We start from the raw sequence: 19041 nt of genomic DNA on the forward strand, positions 1-19041 counted from the left end.
GTACCCTGCACAATTTATTAAATCCCATTGTTAGTCCACAGAATCGCAGTTCTTAATTATCTGTAACCTTTTAGGAAGTGGGATTAAAGTCAAGTTTCTTTGGGTGTTTCTTACCCAGGATTTTTGTTTCCTGGTGACATACTGGTAGTTTCTAGAACATATTTTAATTTTAATATCTCATGGTCCTCTCACCAACATTTGGTGCGTTTCTTTTATTATCACAGATTCTCTGGGTTTATTGCTGATTGTCTCTGAAAAAAAAAAAAACGATTAAAGATTGTGTTTTGTAACACTTCATTGAGAAGGCTCTTACCCAGGGTCTATTGGCAAGAAGACTGAGTTTCTTGCACTGCAGGCAAGGTGGTTTTTTGTTGTTTTTTATTTTCTTGAGCAGCATATGGGACTGTATTTTCAAGGAGTTAACAGTCCCCACAGGGGATAGATTTTTCATAAATATTCTGCATGCAGAAACCCCTTGATTTATATGGCCAGATTTAATAAATCTGGTCAACTTGTGCGTTATGAACATTCCTCCTAATTGGACCTGAAATGACTGAATTAAAGCATATGTCTAGACTGCAGGAAAACTGCCCTCAGTCTTTGTCCATTAATCACCAGAGGTAAGGACCGGATGGAGTGATGTGGCTCTCTTTTGGCCCAGGTTTCTTTCCCATGGATTTGAAATATGCATCTGAATCCAAGAGCAAGGCAGTGCTTTTGGGTGGTACCATAGAGCAATAGCTCTCTTGGATTTGTGGAATAGTCATAAACAGAATAGTCTTATCCTCTGATGGATGACATAACCGCTTGAGTACACTTTCTGTCTGGTAGAAAGTGCCATTACTAACTAAATAACCCTACTCCCCCGGCTGGAATTTGTCCTGGTATTTTAGGGCAAAGTGTTAGCAGGTTGATTTGTTGATTTTTCCTCTCTTTCTTGACAGCTCCTAGACTGTTTTGTCATCCCAGTGGTGATACTGCTCTCCTGGTTCTTCTTACTGGTACGATACAAGGCAGTACATTTCATTGGGATCGTGGTCTGCATTCTGGGCATGGGCTGCATGGCAGGAGCAGATGTCCTCGTTGGGAGACAGCAAGGAGCAGGTGAGTAAGGATGGATGGGTTGTATGACCAAGTTCTGTTCAGAGAAACCATTGACCGGAACATGTCAGATTGGGACAAAAAAAAAAAAAAAAAGGGAGAATTGGCGAGAAATCCTGTGCCTTCATGGATCCAAAGCACTGCACCTTTGAAAGTTGCTTCCTTGTCAGAAGGGACAGAGAACAAAAATGAGTTGACACTTAGAAGTCAGCACTGCTGCAAACGAACTTCAGGGACCCTGCGTCTGCAACGCAGGTCACCCTCTGTGCAGGCCTGGGGACAAACCAAATGCATGTAGTTTCATTCAGTTTTGGCTTAGTTGTTTGACTGCAAACCTCAAATGCTTCCTTTCCAAATTGGCTACATCTTTGAGTCATAAGCGCCTCTCACGTCCACTGTGTACTCTTACTTCTCCTGAACTTTGCTCCTTTTTTGTACGGAGGAAGGGTCACTGGGTAGCTGCTAAAAGACACCGAACCTCCATACTAACTGTACCAATTGGGTTCTGCACACAGTCTCAGAGTAAAGGTTTAGGATTTGCCTGCATCATTGTTGAAAAGAACATTCTTGTGTGTAAAATGCTCTTTTTTATGTGTGGCGTCATGTGAATGATATGTGTGTAGCTATTAACGCAGACTAGACAGAGTTAGATTTCATCGATCAACTTCCTCTGTCACATTGATTTCTCTAGTGCCAACCCAAATGATGTGGGAAGGCTGGAAATTCTTTTCAAAGATTGTCAATTAGGCACAGTTTTCATTCTTAATTAAAAGCACTGAATTGTGAGCTGAGCATAATACACTGGGATTTAAAATTCTTGACTCAGCTTTCTGAATACAAATGCAAGTGCTGTAAGAACTGCATTTGCCAGGATGCTACTAAATAAAACAAGGGAGTTTGTGACAGTACTCACCCTATCTCCCTGCTCCCTTTTATCCCTGTCCTCTATCCTAAAAGGAGGTTTCCTCCAGAAATAGCCCTGCCCCAGCTAAAAAGGAAAGAATATACTGCATTGGGAATGCCTGATTTCAGAGGGATTGGGATTTCAACCCTGGGTTCCAGAGGAAACATCTTGTGTCCGTGTAATCTAGAGGGTAACATGCCAGGGCAGGTGAGTTGTGGATCAGCAGGAGCGTGTGGGCTCAGCGATGGACCTCAGTGGACAAGGAACAGATTGAAGAACACTGACACTTTGCCATCCAACTGCAATAATTAGATATTATTTGCTGTATTCATTGCTAAACCACGGGTATAGCTGTTAGGTAAATTTGTCCAGAATAATCTGTTAAAATGCATTATTGCCTTTTAATTTGGACCTACACATGAAAAACTGTGTCCATGCTTATTGCTACGCAGAGAGTCTTCAGGGGTTTTTTTAAGTGGCAAAATGATGTTATTAGTGATGTTGTCTTTAACAGAGTAAAATAGGTCAGCTGGTTTAATTTATCTGAAGGGGTAAAACTATACATTAAAAATCTACGAATAAAAAGAAGTTTTGTCAGCAAAAGAAATGAGTTCCACACCATTTGTAGGATATTTCCTAGGACTGGGCAAACAAAAGTAAGGAATACACCAAAAGCAATAATGCTGTATCAGTCCCCAGTAAACTCCTCTGTTTATCCTATATTTTAGGGGAAAAGATGTGTTGACACCTGTGTGCCCCTGTTGACCATACTAGTTACTGTATTAGAAGTGCTGTAAGGCTCTGCTAGGCACCTGCTGCATACAGCAATCTAGCCTGCCAGCTCTGACAGTAAGGGAACATGAATTTAAAATACATCACGGAGAGATTAACAAGTATTTTCCAAACTATCTGCAGGAATTAGGTATAATGTGCAGGCATGCTCTGAACTTTCAGTAAATATATGGTAGTTTACTTTTCTCTTGGGAAAAACAATTACTATCAAGTACTTTGTGCTTTATCACCTTACATGCCAAGTATAAATTAAAATAACATTTTCCTGAACTAATACCCCTGAGGTACCTTGGTACTTGTGCACCTGTAATACACAGAGGTCTAAGACACAGAGGTCTAAGTTTTTCATCCAGATTTTTCAAAGGACTTCACAGCTTTAGCTTACCACAGTCTCTGAAAACCAGTCGTTTCAGTCTTGTTAATGAGAGTATGTTTGGTCTAAGATGGGACACATTGAGGATGATTTTTAGATATTATGATCATCACTAATTACAACCAAAAGCAAAAAGAAACACCTCTTAATGCTGGAAGTTAACGTAAAAACGTGGCAAAGTGACCTAGTGAGATTGCAAAAAGCAATTGTGTCAGAACATAGTTTATGTTTAAATGGTTTATGTTACACTATAGTACTATAACTAGTCCCCAAAACATTACCTCCTCTCTGGACTATATGACTTCTGCTTCCAGAGAACATTAAATGTGCGAACAATGGTTAATGCAAAGCGTGTTTTGCCAAGCTATGCCCTATGTTTCTTCAGAAGAATGACCTATGCCATTAAATTGGTCAAGTACAACTATATTAACCTAAAAGTCTTTAGAATGCCTCTAGACAGTTGATATATATTTCCTTAGCAATGAAACAAGTAGATGCATGTGGATTTTACACCCATGAAAATATGTCTATTAGGATATGTCAGTCTTGGGGGAAAGTTCCAAAGTCAGCCTCTTGAGGAAGCAAAGAAAAGGCATTTGACAACCAGGATGCTAGGAATTATTAGGAAGGAAACCAAAAATACAATATAAAACATTTTTATGTCAGTATATAAAATTTTGATGCACTAACCTCTTGAGTACCATGTATTACTCTAGTCATTGCATCTCAAAAAGAAATGACCAGAAAATAAGCCTATAGAAGCAATGGGGAAAGGTGAGAAAGTTGTTCAAGGGCACAAAATGGCTTCAGGATGAAGAGACTGGAGACAGACAGGGATTTTTCATCTCTCAGAAAAGGCAAGAAAGAGACAGAATACGATAAAGATACATGAAGTCTTCGGTGGTATGGAAAGGGTCAATACAGAGTGATTCTTAAATATTTTGCACAATCAGAAAATTATGGGATGCCAAATATAATTTTGAGCTATCAGGCTTAAAAACTAAAAACATGAAGTACGTTTTAATAGTAGGCCAAAAATATACAGACTTTACACATATTAATGAAGAATCCCTGAAGATCTATGAAGTTTGATGGTCTAATGCAACTTCCATCTCAGAAAATCCCTCATCTACTGAGAATTGACTGATAAAAATCCCTCTGTTCTTCCCAGTTTCTTTATGCTTTCCTCAGCCGCCCTGTGCTGCCCAGTGCCAGAGGGTCCTGGGCTGGGCAGTCCTGTGCTCTGACCAGATCTTGGCTGCTTCTTCTGGGAAAGCCCTGGAGGTTGAGGCTCACACTGTGAGCGTGAGTGCGCTTTGGGGAGAGCCATCGCTGTGTGGTGCTCGGGGCCATCCCATCTCTATGAAGACGCTCAGCCTCTGAGCCGTCTTTGTTTCGCAGATGCAAAAGGATGGTATTTTTGTCTCAGCAGTTCAGCACAGCCAAGCTCTAAGGTCAAAAGCTTTTTCAGCGGTACTTCCCTGAAGTGTCAGTGAGTAGCTGTAATAAATACCAAATGAATGAGCTCAGTGAGGGGTGATTGGAGCCACTGTGGAACATCAAATTCATCAGGGGTATGAAGAGGTTTTGTAAAGTGCTGATGCTTATTTTAAATTAAGGGCGTCTTCCATGGCTGATTGCAAAAGAAGGCTAAAAGGAAAATAAGTACTAAATCTTAAAAAGATAAATGGTCAAATATAAACATGCTGTCAGTCAGGGTACATGCAAAAGAGAAATTCAGTGAGAGACTGAATGAATACACAAAAGAGAAATCTAGTAATGTTTGCTAAATACACAGAAGCCACATCTCCTCTGAGCTGAAAAATGTTGGAGACGAAGAGAGTATTACTGGGAGTATTTTAAACTTTACCCCATTCCTGTTTGTCCCTAAACAACTTATACTTGTCTGGTGCTTATAGCCAGTGTTGGAAAGAGGATACTGAATAAATGAACCCTTGGTCTGTCCTGTTATGACCATTCTTATTTTCATAAATTTCTTTTCACTGTAAATTTTCAGCGTTGTAGTTTGGAATGAAAAGTGAAAGCTTAAAAGAGCTCTATAAAGAAAAATGTTGAAAAGATCATGTTGAACCAGTCAGAATATTTGGCTTCCATAGGTATTGTAAAAGAAAACAAAGTTTCTTTAAAAAACAAACCGAAACAAAACAGTCTAGTACTTCAGCATTTCTACTGAACCTTTTCAAAAGAAATTCCGTTATATCCAGCCCTTCAGAATATGGTTCTGCAGCAATGTCTGACAGCTTTGTGAAGCCGTAGCTCTTGTAGAAATCATTTAACAAGCCATATGTGCAGAGGGAATTGGATGCATCAGTTTGCAAAGCCAAGACTTCAGTTTTCAAGCTGAAACTTGATCTTGATCAGCCCTCCCTGCACCCAATAATAAAAGCCTCCAAGACTTAAAAAGATTTCAAACAGTCTTTGATAATACAATGTTTTAGTAATTATATATACCTGGAGGTACTGAAAATACATCTTAGTGTTCATTGCATGCATTAGGTACCGCTATGTTAATTGAACCTCTTTTAAAAATCTGTCATTATCATCACCCTGTCTACACCCCATCCTTCCTCCTCTCTTTCTTGTCAAACAGCTTCATGTGAGAATGAGGTCAATATTGGGGTTGTAATCATTTCTTCACTCATTTCACAGGTACATGGAATTTTTCAGTTGGTTTCATATCTATATACTGAATATGTTTTAGACTGGTTAGATTTCAAGATGAGATGCAAACTGCTCTATATAGCTGAGTCACATTCTAGCTACAAAAAAAGTAATAATAAAATAAAAAGGATTAGTCACTGAAGAGTGCCACTTGGTTTCTATATTTTTTTACAAATTTTTCAGATTCTGTCAGATTCTTTTATCTACAGCACAGATAGTACTCTCCCTTTGCCTCTGCTAGATTTTGCTCAGGTATTGAATGAAAATGGTTAAAATGACAGAATGTTTACATTCAGCTGCTTAACCCAGATATGGGCTACTTAGCGACTGAGGATTGAAATCTGTAGGGAAGAACCTGCAATGGTTCTAGACAAAAGATTGTTGCGTTGAGACATTCTGATTTTTCCCCTGTTTATTCCTAGGTGAAAATAAACTGATAGGGGATCTCTTGGTACTGGGCGGAGCAACGCTATATGGCATCTCAAACGTTTGTGAGGAGTATATCGTCCGAAATCTGAGTCGAGTGGAATTCCTGGGCATGATCGGACTCTTTGGCTCCTTCTTCAGTGGAATTCAGCTGTAAGTGAGCAGGTTTGAGCCCCAAAGTCATTCAAATAAGTTCAGCTGTGGCCTCCATTGAGGCAGTCTAATGCTCTCTTCAAAGGTAGCCATTACCTGTGGAGAGCAGATGTCCTCTAATTCTGGAATTTGCATTGGTTTTCATATTTCAGATTGGTGGATTTGAATAATAAGACAAATTTGTACCTAAGTAGTCTAATTCAAGGACTGGTGTCCTGGAGTAGTCACGTGGGGAGGGAGGAGTAGGAGACGTCCTACCATCTTGTTGCTGGAAGACAGGTGGATACTTCACATGTTGGTCTGATCTGTGAATAACGAAATCTACAACTCTCTCTGGTTCTGTTTCATACTTTTTAAAAAGTCACTTAGATTTCTAAACAGGTAGAAAACATGTCCAGTCAGAAGGTATTTTACTAATTGGCTCATCCTCTGTAAATACATTATGATGTGGCAGAAATAATGAAAAAGCCTTTAAGAAACCAGCCTTTCACTTCAAAATATTTAGTACTCAGGTGGATGTCACATGGATTTCAGAAACTGTCTCTATCCACATGTATCTAATGAGCATCTCACTTGCAAGCCTAAGAGCTGGAAGGTAGCTTCCAGTGTTGTAATACCGCAACTGATGAAAGTGTAGTAAAAGTCACCATGAAAGATCGCTACATTTTATGCAGATCCGTCACTGTTGCTTGTCACACAGAATTACTTTTGATTTTTAGTCAAATCCAAGTTACTTCCCTGCTCATCTGAGCTACTCAGCTTCTAGGAACAGGGACTGATCAAAGCAACGACCCATCAGTTCCCACTTAATTAGTTCTATTTCTTTAGCCAGAAAACTTATTATATTTATGTGGGATCTGAACACGTGACTTAAAATGATTTATATTAACTGGCTGCCACACAAGTGGTTCCTATTTTAAAAATATGGCATTCAAGAGCACGTAAATGTGCCTTGCATCTTTGGCTAAAGCATTTTTGTTACCTACAGTGTCCATGATAGGTAGATACTAACTGATTCTAAGGGCATCAAGGCAGCGCCCTTGTCTTGCTCTGTGTCTGTAAACTGCCATGTACATGTCTCGTATTCCTGAATTTAATTATAGTGCCATTACCCCCTCTTGACCCAAGCAGTTAGTCACAATTCAGGGTCTGTGAGTTGTTTTGCTGGGGAGAAGAAGCTGGTGCTGGAACAAGGCATCTTTGTATACAGAGGACACAACTGGAAGGAAACAATAAGAAATCATTTATTTGCTGAAAGCCCTAATGTTTTCCTACTCAACCATTAGCCCAGAAGTTCTCACCAGCAGCTTTTGCTCCCCCGGCCTCTGCAGATTTTTGCTGCTAGTGCTTTTGTGGCACTTTGTGGAGACCCAACCATACTTAGCTCATATATGTACTTTTTTAACAAGGTGGAAAAAGCTTGCATATCAGGACAGGCCAATAATATTTCTGCTACTTAGTTCCATGAAGCAATTCAGCATTTTCTTACCTTTGCCTGTAATGAAGAGCAGATGTCACGTAGCTATGTGTTCACAGAGTAGAATCACACAATCATAGAATAACTTACTTTGTAATGGACCGCTGAAGGTCGTCGAGTTCAAGCTCCTGCTCAAAGCTAACTTCAAAGTTATGTCATGTTGCTTAGGAACTTGTACAGTTGACTTCTTAATATTTTCAAGAATTGAAATGCTAGTCCTACTGGGCAACCTGTTCCAGTGTTTGCCCAGTATTTTTTTTTCATTATATGTAATCAGAGTTTCCCACATTGCAACTTGTGTCCATTGTCATTCATCCTTTTGTTGTGCATCTCCAAGAAAAGTATGAGTCTTATCTTTTCTGTAACTACCCGTTAGGTAGTTAAGACAGCAAATTTATTGTCCCGTCCTCCTTCCCCCCATCTTAGCCTTCTCTTCTTCACACTGAACAAACCCTGCTGTTTCAGCATCTCGTCTTACAACATGTGCTCCAGCTGCCTGACCATTATGATGGAGCTCCACTGTAGTCCTTCGAATTTGTAAAAGTCTGTCTTATTCCTGGATACAGTACTCCAGCTGCTGCCTCACAAATCATGTCCTTCAACTTGCTGGCCAGATTCTTACTAACATAGCCCAGGATTCTGTTGGTCTTCTCTGCTCCAAGGACACATTGCTGAGTCATGTTCAGGTTGATGTCTACCAGGACTTCAAAGTTTATTTCTAAAAAGGAACTTTCTATCCATTCAGCTCCCAGCCTGTACTGTTGCATAGGGTTATTCCACCCCAGGTGCAGGAGTTCATATTTGCTTTTCTTGAACTTCATGAGGTTTCTCTTGGCCCTTTTCCTCAGACTACATTGTGGGTAGTCCACCCATCTAGTCCATACCTCTTCAGACTCAAAGGATCTTTTAGGAAATCATGTTGGAAGCTTTGCTAAGGTCAAGGTAGGTTACACCTCATCCTTTCATTCATGCCTGCTCCTTTATTTACTGAGCCAGTCATCTCATCATAGAAGGCAATCAGTTTGATCAGGTGTGGTTTACCCTTGAAAAGTCTGTGCTGGCTGTTTCCAGTGATGTCTTCCTAATTTCCTGTAAATAGCTTCTGGGAAGATTTGCTCCATAATCTTCCCAAAAGTTAGCATATGGCTGACCAGGCTATAGTTTTTGCTCTTTTTGAAAATGGATGTTGCATTTGTCTCTTTTCAGTCATCAGGGACCTTCTCCAATCACCACAACCTTTCAAAGATCATTGTGGTTCCAATTCTTCAGTGAATTTGGCATCACTAAATGGCAACTTCTGGCAAAGTTGCTGTTACTTCTCTTTGTTTCACAGATCATAATGAATCACAGACTATAGCATATTGTTTTATACTTCTTTTGTATCAGATAGGCAATAGTATGAAGGCAATGTTCCTACATTTAAATTATATCAAAATTTGTTTGCCAGAAAGAGAGACATTGCAGTCTGTTTTCATGATATTCTTCAGGAATTACTGATAGGAGAGACATATGCCTTATGCATGTAAAGACACTTTTAATTTAGTTATTTTGCAGACAAAATAATCTTATTATTCTATACGTAGCATTAGATTTGCCACACATCAGCAGCAAGCAAATTAGAATTTCCAGGATGCAGCTCTCCAGACCAGATTAATCTGGAAGGCACTGAGTTCCTGCAGTTTTACTGTTAGACTTGGTCTTCCACGTGCCACCTTTTGTACTAGACACTTTGTTTTTCAATCAGTGTAATTCCATGTTTTATACTTGTTTAAAATAGTGTCCAGACTAGCATGCAGAGTTCTGCACAGCAGGAGTTATCTGGAAATTGCAGATCAGAGAAAGCGATTAGCTGAGTGAAGACCTAGCTCATGCGATACCTAATCTCAAAGGGTCTGTTTGCCTGGATTGGGAAGAGCTAACTTGTTGCCACCTTAGAATTTTCTGGATCTGGGATTTTGATATTAATGTACAATGCAAGACTTACAAGATATTGAAAGTAGACCTTTGCAGCTTGGCCCATCCTTCACTTTGTTTCCTGACTTTCATTGCTGTGACTATTTGATCTCTCTCATTGTGTAACGAATCACAGTATTCTCCCCAAAGCCAGCCTGTGATATCTATTTATTTGACACTGCAGAGCCGCTCTGAAGAGTGAATAAATCAGGCAGATACATAATTAATCATTAAAGTTCAAAAGCTTTCAGAATATTAAGTCAGAAGTGTACAAGAGGATTGAATATATAGGGGGATGGGTACTTTGACCAGGTATACAGAGAGCTGCAAATAAACCAGTGGAAATTGTATGCTATCACATCTGATTACTGCCCTGAAGATCTTTCAAATACACAGGCATAGGGATAATGCCAGAGTGGATTAGCAAAGTCTGATTGCATTTGGTTCCTACAGAGATTTTTTGTTATAAGGTTATTTATGTTGTTTTGTCCAGCATTTGAATTGAATGAGTGGAAGTAATTTAACGTCTGTTCTCTTCCATCAAATTTTGCTTTCTCTTCTCTTATAGTGCAATCATGGAACACAAAGAGCTGTTGAAAGTTCCCTGGGATTGGCAAATAGGTAAGAAAACCCTTTATCTCATTGAAGATAGTTGCTGAAGGAGGCGTGGAGACAACCAGTGTTTGGGGAGGCAGGCACAAAGTTTCACAGGAGCCAACGTTTGTGACTTTTCCGCCAGTTACTGCCAGAAGTTGAGCCATGTGCCTTATAACCTTTCTTAAATGATCTGTCCTCCCATTGCCATATTATGCCTTCCTTGCACCATTAGGTTAAGCATAAGAATGCCATAAGATAATTATTCAGACAGCCGTGAAGTAGAACAATAATGGGCTTCCAGTTCTAAGATTCAGTGCAACACTAGGACAAATAAATGAGGTAGTCATTAAAAGCCAAAGCTTTTCAATGAATGCCAAAGAAAGAAATTGGAACCTAACAAAAAAACTAAAAAAGTACTTGCATTGCATATTATAGCCTCATAAACTCATTTCCAAGGGGAGCATTTTTGTATGCAAATGGTTACTTGCTTTCCAAATAGTCTTGGTGGAATATAACAGATGTGTCTTTTAGACAAAATAAGGTAGCATCATGCACAATGAAGCTCTTACGGTGTTCTGCTATGCAGTGGATTGCATTTTCCCATTTCAGTTTGGGGGCTGAGTTTATGATCTAAAACTCCTTTCTAATTAGTCCAACAAATTATTTGCTCTAAAAGCAAATCCACATTTAGGAGAGTCCCTATAATCACTCTTTTACTATTTATGACAATAGAAGAAATAAAAGAATACTAATAGCATAGAACTGATATACTTAGCAGGTGATTCAATCTTTGGCAATTCATTGACAATAGTTTGTTACTTAGTTTCAGAATGAACATCAAAATTTAAGCTCAGAAGTGTGCAAAGGCACAAACAAGATTATGTGGGGAATCCCTGAGGACAGGGGATACAAGTTATGGAACACACCATTGTTTTCTTGAAATTTAGTTCGCTATTTCCTTTCGTCATCATAAACCTTAATAAAAGCAGTGCATCTTTCAAAAAACACTGCACCTAGAAGTCTTGGAGATTTGATGGCTGAGCTGTGAAACTAAATGACAAATCAATTTAAAGTATCCATGGAGAAACACGTTCGACTGAGTACTATAAGTGTATTGGCCTTCTTTAATCTGAGAAAATCAGCATAATTGCATCAGTGTTTGTTTATACTTCATGATAAGGAGCTCAGGGACATCATTAATCTGGTACTGATGGAACTAGCAATGGTCATAGTGAATTAATCTGCTATCCATGTAAATGTCCTATACACTTCCATGGGAGTTCTCTTTTAACTCAATATCAGTGAAATGTGCTATTAAAATAAAGTCTTACTTGATCTGTGATGCCATTAAAATGTCATTGAAAGTTAGTCACTAATTCTGAAGAGTCCCTATGCTTCATAAGGAGGAGATCACCTTAGCAAGAGCATCATAGGTAGGTACTTGTTTTGTTAGAGCCATAATTGGAAATGCGGTGTAGTTGAACACGGATTAAATGGTGACAATTATGTGTAGTTCTGTGTTCTTTCCTGGCTTGCACTGCACTCGGTGTGCTTTCCGTTGCATTGGCAGTGATACAGGGTTGTCAAGTAGTGATTGACAAATCTATGTCAGGGTGTTCACAGCCTTGTCCTGAATAGTTATCCATTGCGACAGACTCAAACCTGCAGTCCAACAGAGTTAAATCATCAGCCTTCTGAACGATAGTGATAAAGTCACAGCAGGCAACCTAATAAATAACTCAAGGTGGCCTGTTGCCATCTGCCATAATTGTGCTATTAAGAATGGATGAGCTACCTTTCAACTGATGTAAAATGCAAATGATTTTTTGAATATAAAGATCTAAAGCCAATCTGTTATGTCTGTTGTGTTTAAAACAGGCTGTGGCCCTCCTGCTTTTAATTTTGGAAATTCCCCTGATAGATAGCATCATCTTCACACTTAGTATAAATCAGTGTAGCTCTGTTTGAATCCTTGAAGGTTTAAGTATTAATACTTGCTGACAAGCTGACTGAAGGAAGAATGATTATACTGTTCTGACTGAGTGGTTTCATATGAGACCGTGACACATTTTGTAGAGTGATAGATGAAATAATAACAAATAAACTAACACCAATTTTAAGAGAAAAGTCAATTTGAATCTCAAGGAAGTGTCCTTTGTTACAGGGGGTTTGAATATTTCTGAATGGTCTTTATTCCAAGGAGATGGTATGAAAAATCATAACTGATTCCATTTCGTCCCAATGAAACAATAGCTTTTGGAGTAAAAACACAAAGGCTAAAACATGCAGCTTTCAACCAGCATGTTCAGGAACTGAAACAAAAGTTCCCAAGGCATGTTAGTCTTGGTGGTACTTGGGCTACTTCAGAGCAGTTCCTGGGGGCAGATCCTGCCCATCTGTGTGAAGATGCCTAGTCTTAAGAGAAATGGGGAAATACTGAGGGATGGGGGCTTGTTCAGCCTGCAGAAGAGAAGGCTTCGAGGAGTTACCTACAAGGAGGTTATCAAAAGGGCAGAGCTAAGGTCTTCACGGCAGTGCATGGCAGGAGGGTGAGAGACAATAGGCAGAAGCTGAGATGAGAGATTCAGACTGGATAAATGGAAATTCGTTCACACCGCAGACAGGCAGGCAGTGGAGCAGGTTGCCCAGAGAGGTTGTGTAGTCTTCATCCTCAGAGGTTTCAAGACCAGGCTAGGCAAAGTCCTGAGCAACATGGTCTGATCTCACAGCTGAGCCTGGTTTGAGCAGGGTTTCAACTAGAGACTTCTGAGGTCCCTTCTAGCCTGAATCATGCCACGATCCTATGATCCTAAGTGCCCAGTTCAGACACTTGTGAGGCATTCACACCCAACCAGGCAAAACCCATGGCCTTACCCATCAAGGTGAACACTGACAGATGAGATGGGATTCCTTCCACCAACTTTAGATACCTGGGATGTGGACATCTGATTTAGATAAATAGACTCCCTTTATCATCAGCAACAATAAACAGGCATGACACAAATCATGCTATGCTAAAGCTAGTGTCTAAAAGAGGTTGGACAATATGCACCCTAAAATTTCCCAGTCTCTTCAATGACCACCAACCCTCAGTATGTGTCCACAGTTAGGTGTAATGAATCCCACCCAAAGCTGCCTTCATGCACATTAAGCCTTTGGTCCAGGACAATGCCAGCACACCTGAAAGCAGACAGTTATGAATGATGAGCTTCTCAGGATTTAACACAGACGAGCTGATCAGCAGATCCTTACAAAAACACCTCCCAAGTTACCAGGTTGCTTCCTTCCAGAGCCTGCTGCAGGCATTTTGGGTGCCATTTGCACGTCAGGGGTGCCCAAGGAAGCCGAGACTCCAAGCCTTTGACTAAAACATATTTTCAGTCTGAAAACTGGCCCTCTAAGAAACAATATCTGAAAATCATATGTTATTTCCAGTTTGCTTATTGTCACCACTAAATGCCATCCAGCTGGTGGGTATTACATGTATTTTTAAGATGCAAATGAAATGCCACTTTATATTCACCTCTGATAGGACAGCTACGGTTTAAACAATCTTTCACTGGAACTGAAATGCCCTTTGGAAGAGCAGCATGTGAAGTGCATGTAGTTGGCTGCCAAAGAATGTGAACACCAAGGCAGTACGATGAAATTATACTGTTAGTTGAGGGCGTAACCCAGCAAAGCACCTGAATATGTCTGTTAAACCAGACTGACCACCAGGGACTCAGTGGACCAGCTGGTGGTTTGCAGACTGTGCTTTGAGAATGTGGACTTTGGGTCCAGAATGGCTTTTGTGCCTGACTTGTTCTTGATTTAAGCCTGGAAGAAAAGCTGACTTAATGCTCATGTATGCAAACAATTTCTCATTGATCAAAACTACGCTCCGTTTGATGCCATCATTTGCTTACTGTAAAAGAGTTGCAGAGTTTGCATAAAACAACTCTTTCAAGCACTACCTAAGACTGATGCTATTGTTACCTATAGAGAGTGCACACCTTAAAAATTTGCTACCTGTTAGTAAAAGCAGTTCTTACCATGATTATCTATATTTTGAATATAAATTCATTATCATGACATAACAATTGATATATGGACACTGACATTTTGTGACTGCTGTATTTGTTTCAGATGAAAGTACACTTCAGTTCAGATGCTTCTAAGGGATTCAAACTATCACAGCTGGGTTTGTCCTTTAGATAGCTTTTCTAAGAATTTTTAACTAAGTGGATCTGCAAGCAGATACAAATCATATGGGCTTTTTTATTTCCCCCCTTCTGATCCCTTTCAGGACTTTGGCAATCAGATTTTCTGCAACTTTTAGTCAATAACAGCATGCTCTGAAGAGCTGGTGTGAGTCTAAATTTAGGCTCATGCACGTATCAGCTGGGAATTCTGCAGCATGCAGCAGCCTAAGAAGTATCATTTGCATGAAAGCAGATGACTGAAGTGCTTGCTGGTTTTTTAACTTCATATTGATTAATTTGCCTTGGGATTTATCAAGTAATAACTGAAGCAATGAATTCTTTCCCAGTAAGTTATTTAGATTTTTAAATGAAATTAGATTTTTACTGTATTTTTTTTTTTTATTGTATTAGTGTCTAACAATCTAATTTGTGTGAGGCATTCTGTAAACACATAGCAAGAAAGAGTCTCAGCTCTGGAAAGGTTTATTAAGGAAGGCAGACAAAAAGGGGTAGAGGAACAGAAGTGAAAAACTGTGAAGTAATTTGTCAGGTTTGGTGGCAAAACAGGACTAGGACATCTGTCACTTCAGTGCTGTCCTCATGCATTCATCCCTTGGCTCATTAACTCCTTTGCAGATACTTTTGCATTCGTTTTTTGAGTCCATTCCCACAAAATATTGTGTGAACACTCGGCTGAACTCAGTTGGTATTGGGGATGTTCATCTCCTTAAGAGACTAGATTTAATGCGTCCAAATGCATCATTTCATCCAAATTTATGTTGGACATGAGGTATTCACTAGTAGTATAAAACACCGATGTAAAACAGCACTGCTGTTACGGAGACGACAGAGGAAGGACCTTGTGTCCACAGCTGATATGGTTTTCACTGGTTTTCTTATATACTTAGAATTATGTTCTTAGTTTCTCTGTATATACGTGTATCTTAATAATTTGATTCCATGTTTCTTTGAAAAAGCATTATTCGTTCTTTTCTAAAAACACAGCCTTCTTCCTCCCAACACAAGTCATTTCTGCAGGCTATGAAAGGTCACTTTGCTTCTTGTTTCTCTTTGCAGGCTTGTTGTATGTTGGCTTTAGCGCCTGTATGTTTGGCCTCTACAGTTTTATGCCAGTGGTCATAAAGAAAACCAGTGCTACTGCCGTCAACCTCTCCCTACTCACGGCTGACCTGTACAGCCTCTTCTGTGGATTATTCCTCTTCCACTACAAGGTATGTGGAAATGAGAGATGTATTTGGGTAATAGCAGTCTGCCTGAAGAAACATCGATGCAGAACAATGAAACAAAAGAAGCCTCCAAACTTCGTTAGTTCTACACAGGAAAAGTGTGGATTTTTTTATACTTCAGGCTTCCCACACCAAAACCAATTTTATTTTATGATTTTTAGTTTTTAAAGAGAGAGAATTTATCTTGTTGTTATGAGTTTTAAGATTTGAGTACTTGTTCGTCAGCAACTGTATCACTAATTTCATTTTCCTTATCAGAGGTAACTTTCGACTGCTGTGACCAGAGCCAGGATGGCAGCATGAAGGGGAGGGCTCTTCCAAAAATCCCATAGGTTTTTTTTTTTTGCCTGGGAACAAGGTCATTTCATTCATGCTGATTCTGAATTTGTAAGTTGTAATTGTCCGTGAATTACATCTTTCTTGTCAGCCAAACCAATGGCTTGCCTATTAGTGTAAATGCCAAAACATGTAGCAGATTTGTGTTGAAGTTAAACTTTTACCTCTCAGATCCTCTAATATTTAAAACATTGTGTTGTACAGGCACACATTTGGTCTCCAGTTACAAGGAATGGCACTTCATTATTCACAACTATCCTTCCCAGTGTCCATCATATGAAAGTATCATCAGGGTGCTGGAGGCAATTGCTTTGTACCATCATTTATTCGTAAGAGGTTGGTTACTTGTGAGCTACAATGGTGGCCCAGAGAAGTGTTAGGTAAAGGAAAACCGTAAAATTCTGAGTAGCTAACCAACTCAAATCAGATCTTGTGATCCGAATGGTACCTGAATGAATCTGAACGAGACAGTGAAAGTTCAAAACTTCAGAGTCCAACACAAAATTGTTTTTTGCTATTGCCTTTTATTTTGGTTTTATGTTTTTAAGAATTTTGCAGACAGAAGAAAAGCAAGTATAGAAACAAAAAACTGAACAAGGACACAATGTAGAGGTTGTCTGCTGCTTCGCAGGTCTGTCTCATGGTGATATGGTTCCTTGTTCTTTCTGCCCCACACTTCAAAGTGTTTGACATTAGGTATTAGCTGAAAATTGTTATCGCCTGTTAATAATATTGTTTGATACACATAGCAAAATATATTTAGTGATGTTAGTCCACTGTTTCTAAGAAAAATGGCTGTATTACACAGTAAAAGACAGACAAATTTAATTCTGAAAACAGTGGTGGTGGTGTTCCAGCAAAATCAAACTCTGTTAGGAGGAGAGCCTCAAAAGGCAGCAGGGGTTGGACAGCTTTGTGCTGAGGATTGCTCAAACCTAACAAAAAAGGCAATTTTGCAAATGCAAACCTTAGAAATACAGAAAGTGCATAGAAGGTTTCAGTTCTTCCTAATAGTTAAGTACATTAGCAGAGCCAGGAAGGCAGAATTTTCAACCTCATTGATGCCCTAGCTTTCTACAGTAAGTGCATGTCAGCTCTCGAGCACAGTGGCACCTTGGCCTCCCTTTAAGACCTCTACTGAAAAAGTGCTCAAGAGGAGAAGGCTCAGAACTGGAAGGTTTTCTGGTTGAAAGCATCTGTCCTGATAAACTGGTTGAGTTCTCCTTCTGAAGTAGCTGGTGGTCCCATCTGCCCCTTGCTCATCTGATTAGAAACCTGAAAATCTCATTCTCCCACAGTTAACTGTATCATGGAGTCTTCTTCATAAACTCTTCTCAAACTCTTACTTCAGCCTATTTAGGTTCTTTACCTCCAGTGCTCTCCTTGGGAAGCTATTTCAGAACATCACTATTCGTGTGTCTGTCCTTTGTTCTTCCCAACTGAAGTGCTGATAACGAGAAGACCTTTGTCAGGACTCTGTGGAAGGGCCTTTACCTGAAATGTAGTATCAACTTCCCAAGCTGTCAGTGTCTCCTTTCACACCCTTCAAACTTACATTGCAGAAGAAATTTGAAAAGAGGGGCTATATTCAGAGATCATCTAGATTTGAAAGCCTATTTAGTTATCTGGTTACTTCCCATGTTTTTATCCTTAGTCAGATCACCTCCTCCTTTTCTTTCTGGTTTACTATCAGGTATCATTTTATATGAGGAAGTAGAACTGTGAAATGTGTGACTTGCACTCAATAATGAAGTCTAACATGTTAACATTAAATGATCTAAATTAATTCCCCTCGTAAGACTGTGAGCATTTCCTTGTTTTCTAGCTTCTAAAAAGCTGTTTCGTTCCCAGCCCAGCTGTGTGTCTCCTTCAGATACACAACTCCTTCTGCCTGTTGGTGCACTGGCCGATGGGCGCAGCCCCACTTCCCAGGGAAGCGAATGGGTTTATGCTGGATTAGGGACAACTGAGTGGTTTAGTGCCCCTTGCAGAATATAATTTTATGAGGCTTTCAAGAAACAGTTACAATTTTTCCCCTGTGCTGCTACTTTTATCACCAGACAGGTTTATTGCACCTATAGCAGTAAATCTATGAAAATCCATGGAAAATGCAGGAAATTAGTTTAACTGGGCTTTAGAGCCTCTGAAACCAAACTGAAGAGAGGATTGCGTTTGAAGTGTTTTGATTTGTTAGCATTTCATTTTTTTTTTAATAATACAGACTTGCAACTTCATGACATGCGGGACAGTGAGTTTATGAACAGTTGCATTTCTATTCTTACCCCATATGCAGATATCTTTGGAGCTCATTGAACAGTTCCCAGACCCAGGGAAGTTAGAAATACAGAATGTTAACTTGGCAGAACTCTGGTGATGTAATTCAAGATGTTAATTGTTCAAGGTGTTATTATATTAAAATATAATGATTTATGACTTTCAGTTTGAGATAGATGACTCTATTGTAGTGCATCATTCTTAAAATTATCTGCATCCCTCAAATAAAAGCTCTCTTTTTAATTCCTCTGTAATCAATAATTCATTCCAAATACTCCAGTGGATGGGGAAATGCGTCTGGCCTCTTTGGTGGCTGAATATTGGCCACTGCCATAGCATTTAAGTATCCAACTCTATATCTTCAATCCTTTTTTTAAATTCTCACTACATTGATCTTTTTATACAATTTTGATATTCAAAACTTCCCTAGCTATCTGTAATCATTGTACCTTCTTCTTAAGCACAACTGAATTATCTCCTGCTTTGAAAAACAAAGACCATCAGAGTCCTAAAACTTAACAGGTTTATTATTATTATTATTA

The 19041-nt window shown here is 39.4% G+C and overlaps 1 protein-coding gene across 1 annotated transcript; it reads left to right on the forward strand.

Moving 5' to 3' along the window:
• Positions 1–929: 929 nt before the first annotated feature.
• On the forward strand, positions 930–18939 carry SLC35F1 (solute carrier family 35, member F1; the record flags this gene model as incomplete). Its single annotated transcript, XM_009696806.1, is given in 5 exon segments — positions 930–1104; positions 6275–6431; positions 10430–10482; positions 15720–15874; positions 18844–18939. Coding segments are annotated over 5 exon segments (636 nt in total), but the record flags the coding sequence as incomplete, so codon positions are not given.
• Positions 18940–19041: the final 102 nt, after the last annotated feature.

The sequence above is a fragment of the Cariama cristata genome, unplaced genomic scaffold, assembly GCF_000690535.1.
Source record: "Cariama cristata isolate BGI_N322 unplaced genomic scaffold, ASM69053v1 scaffold5573, whole genome shotgun sequence".
In the NCBI taxonomy this organism is placed as follows: Eukaryota; Metazoa; Chordata; class Aves; order Cariamiformes; family Cariamidae; genus Cariama; species Cariama cristata.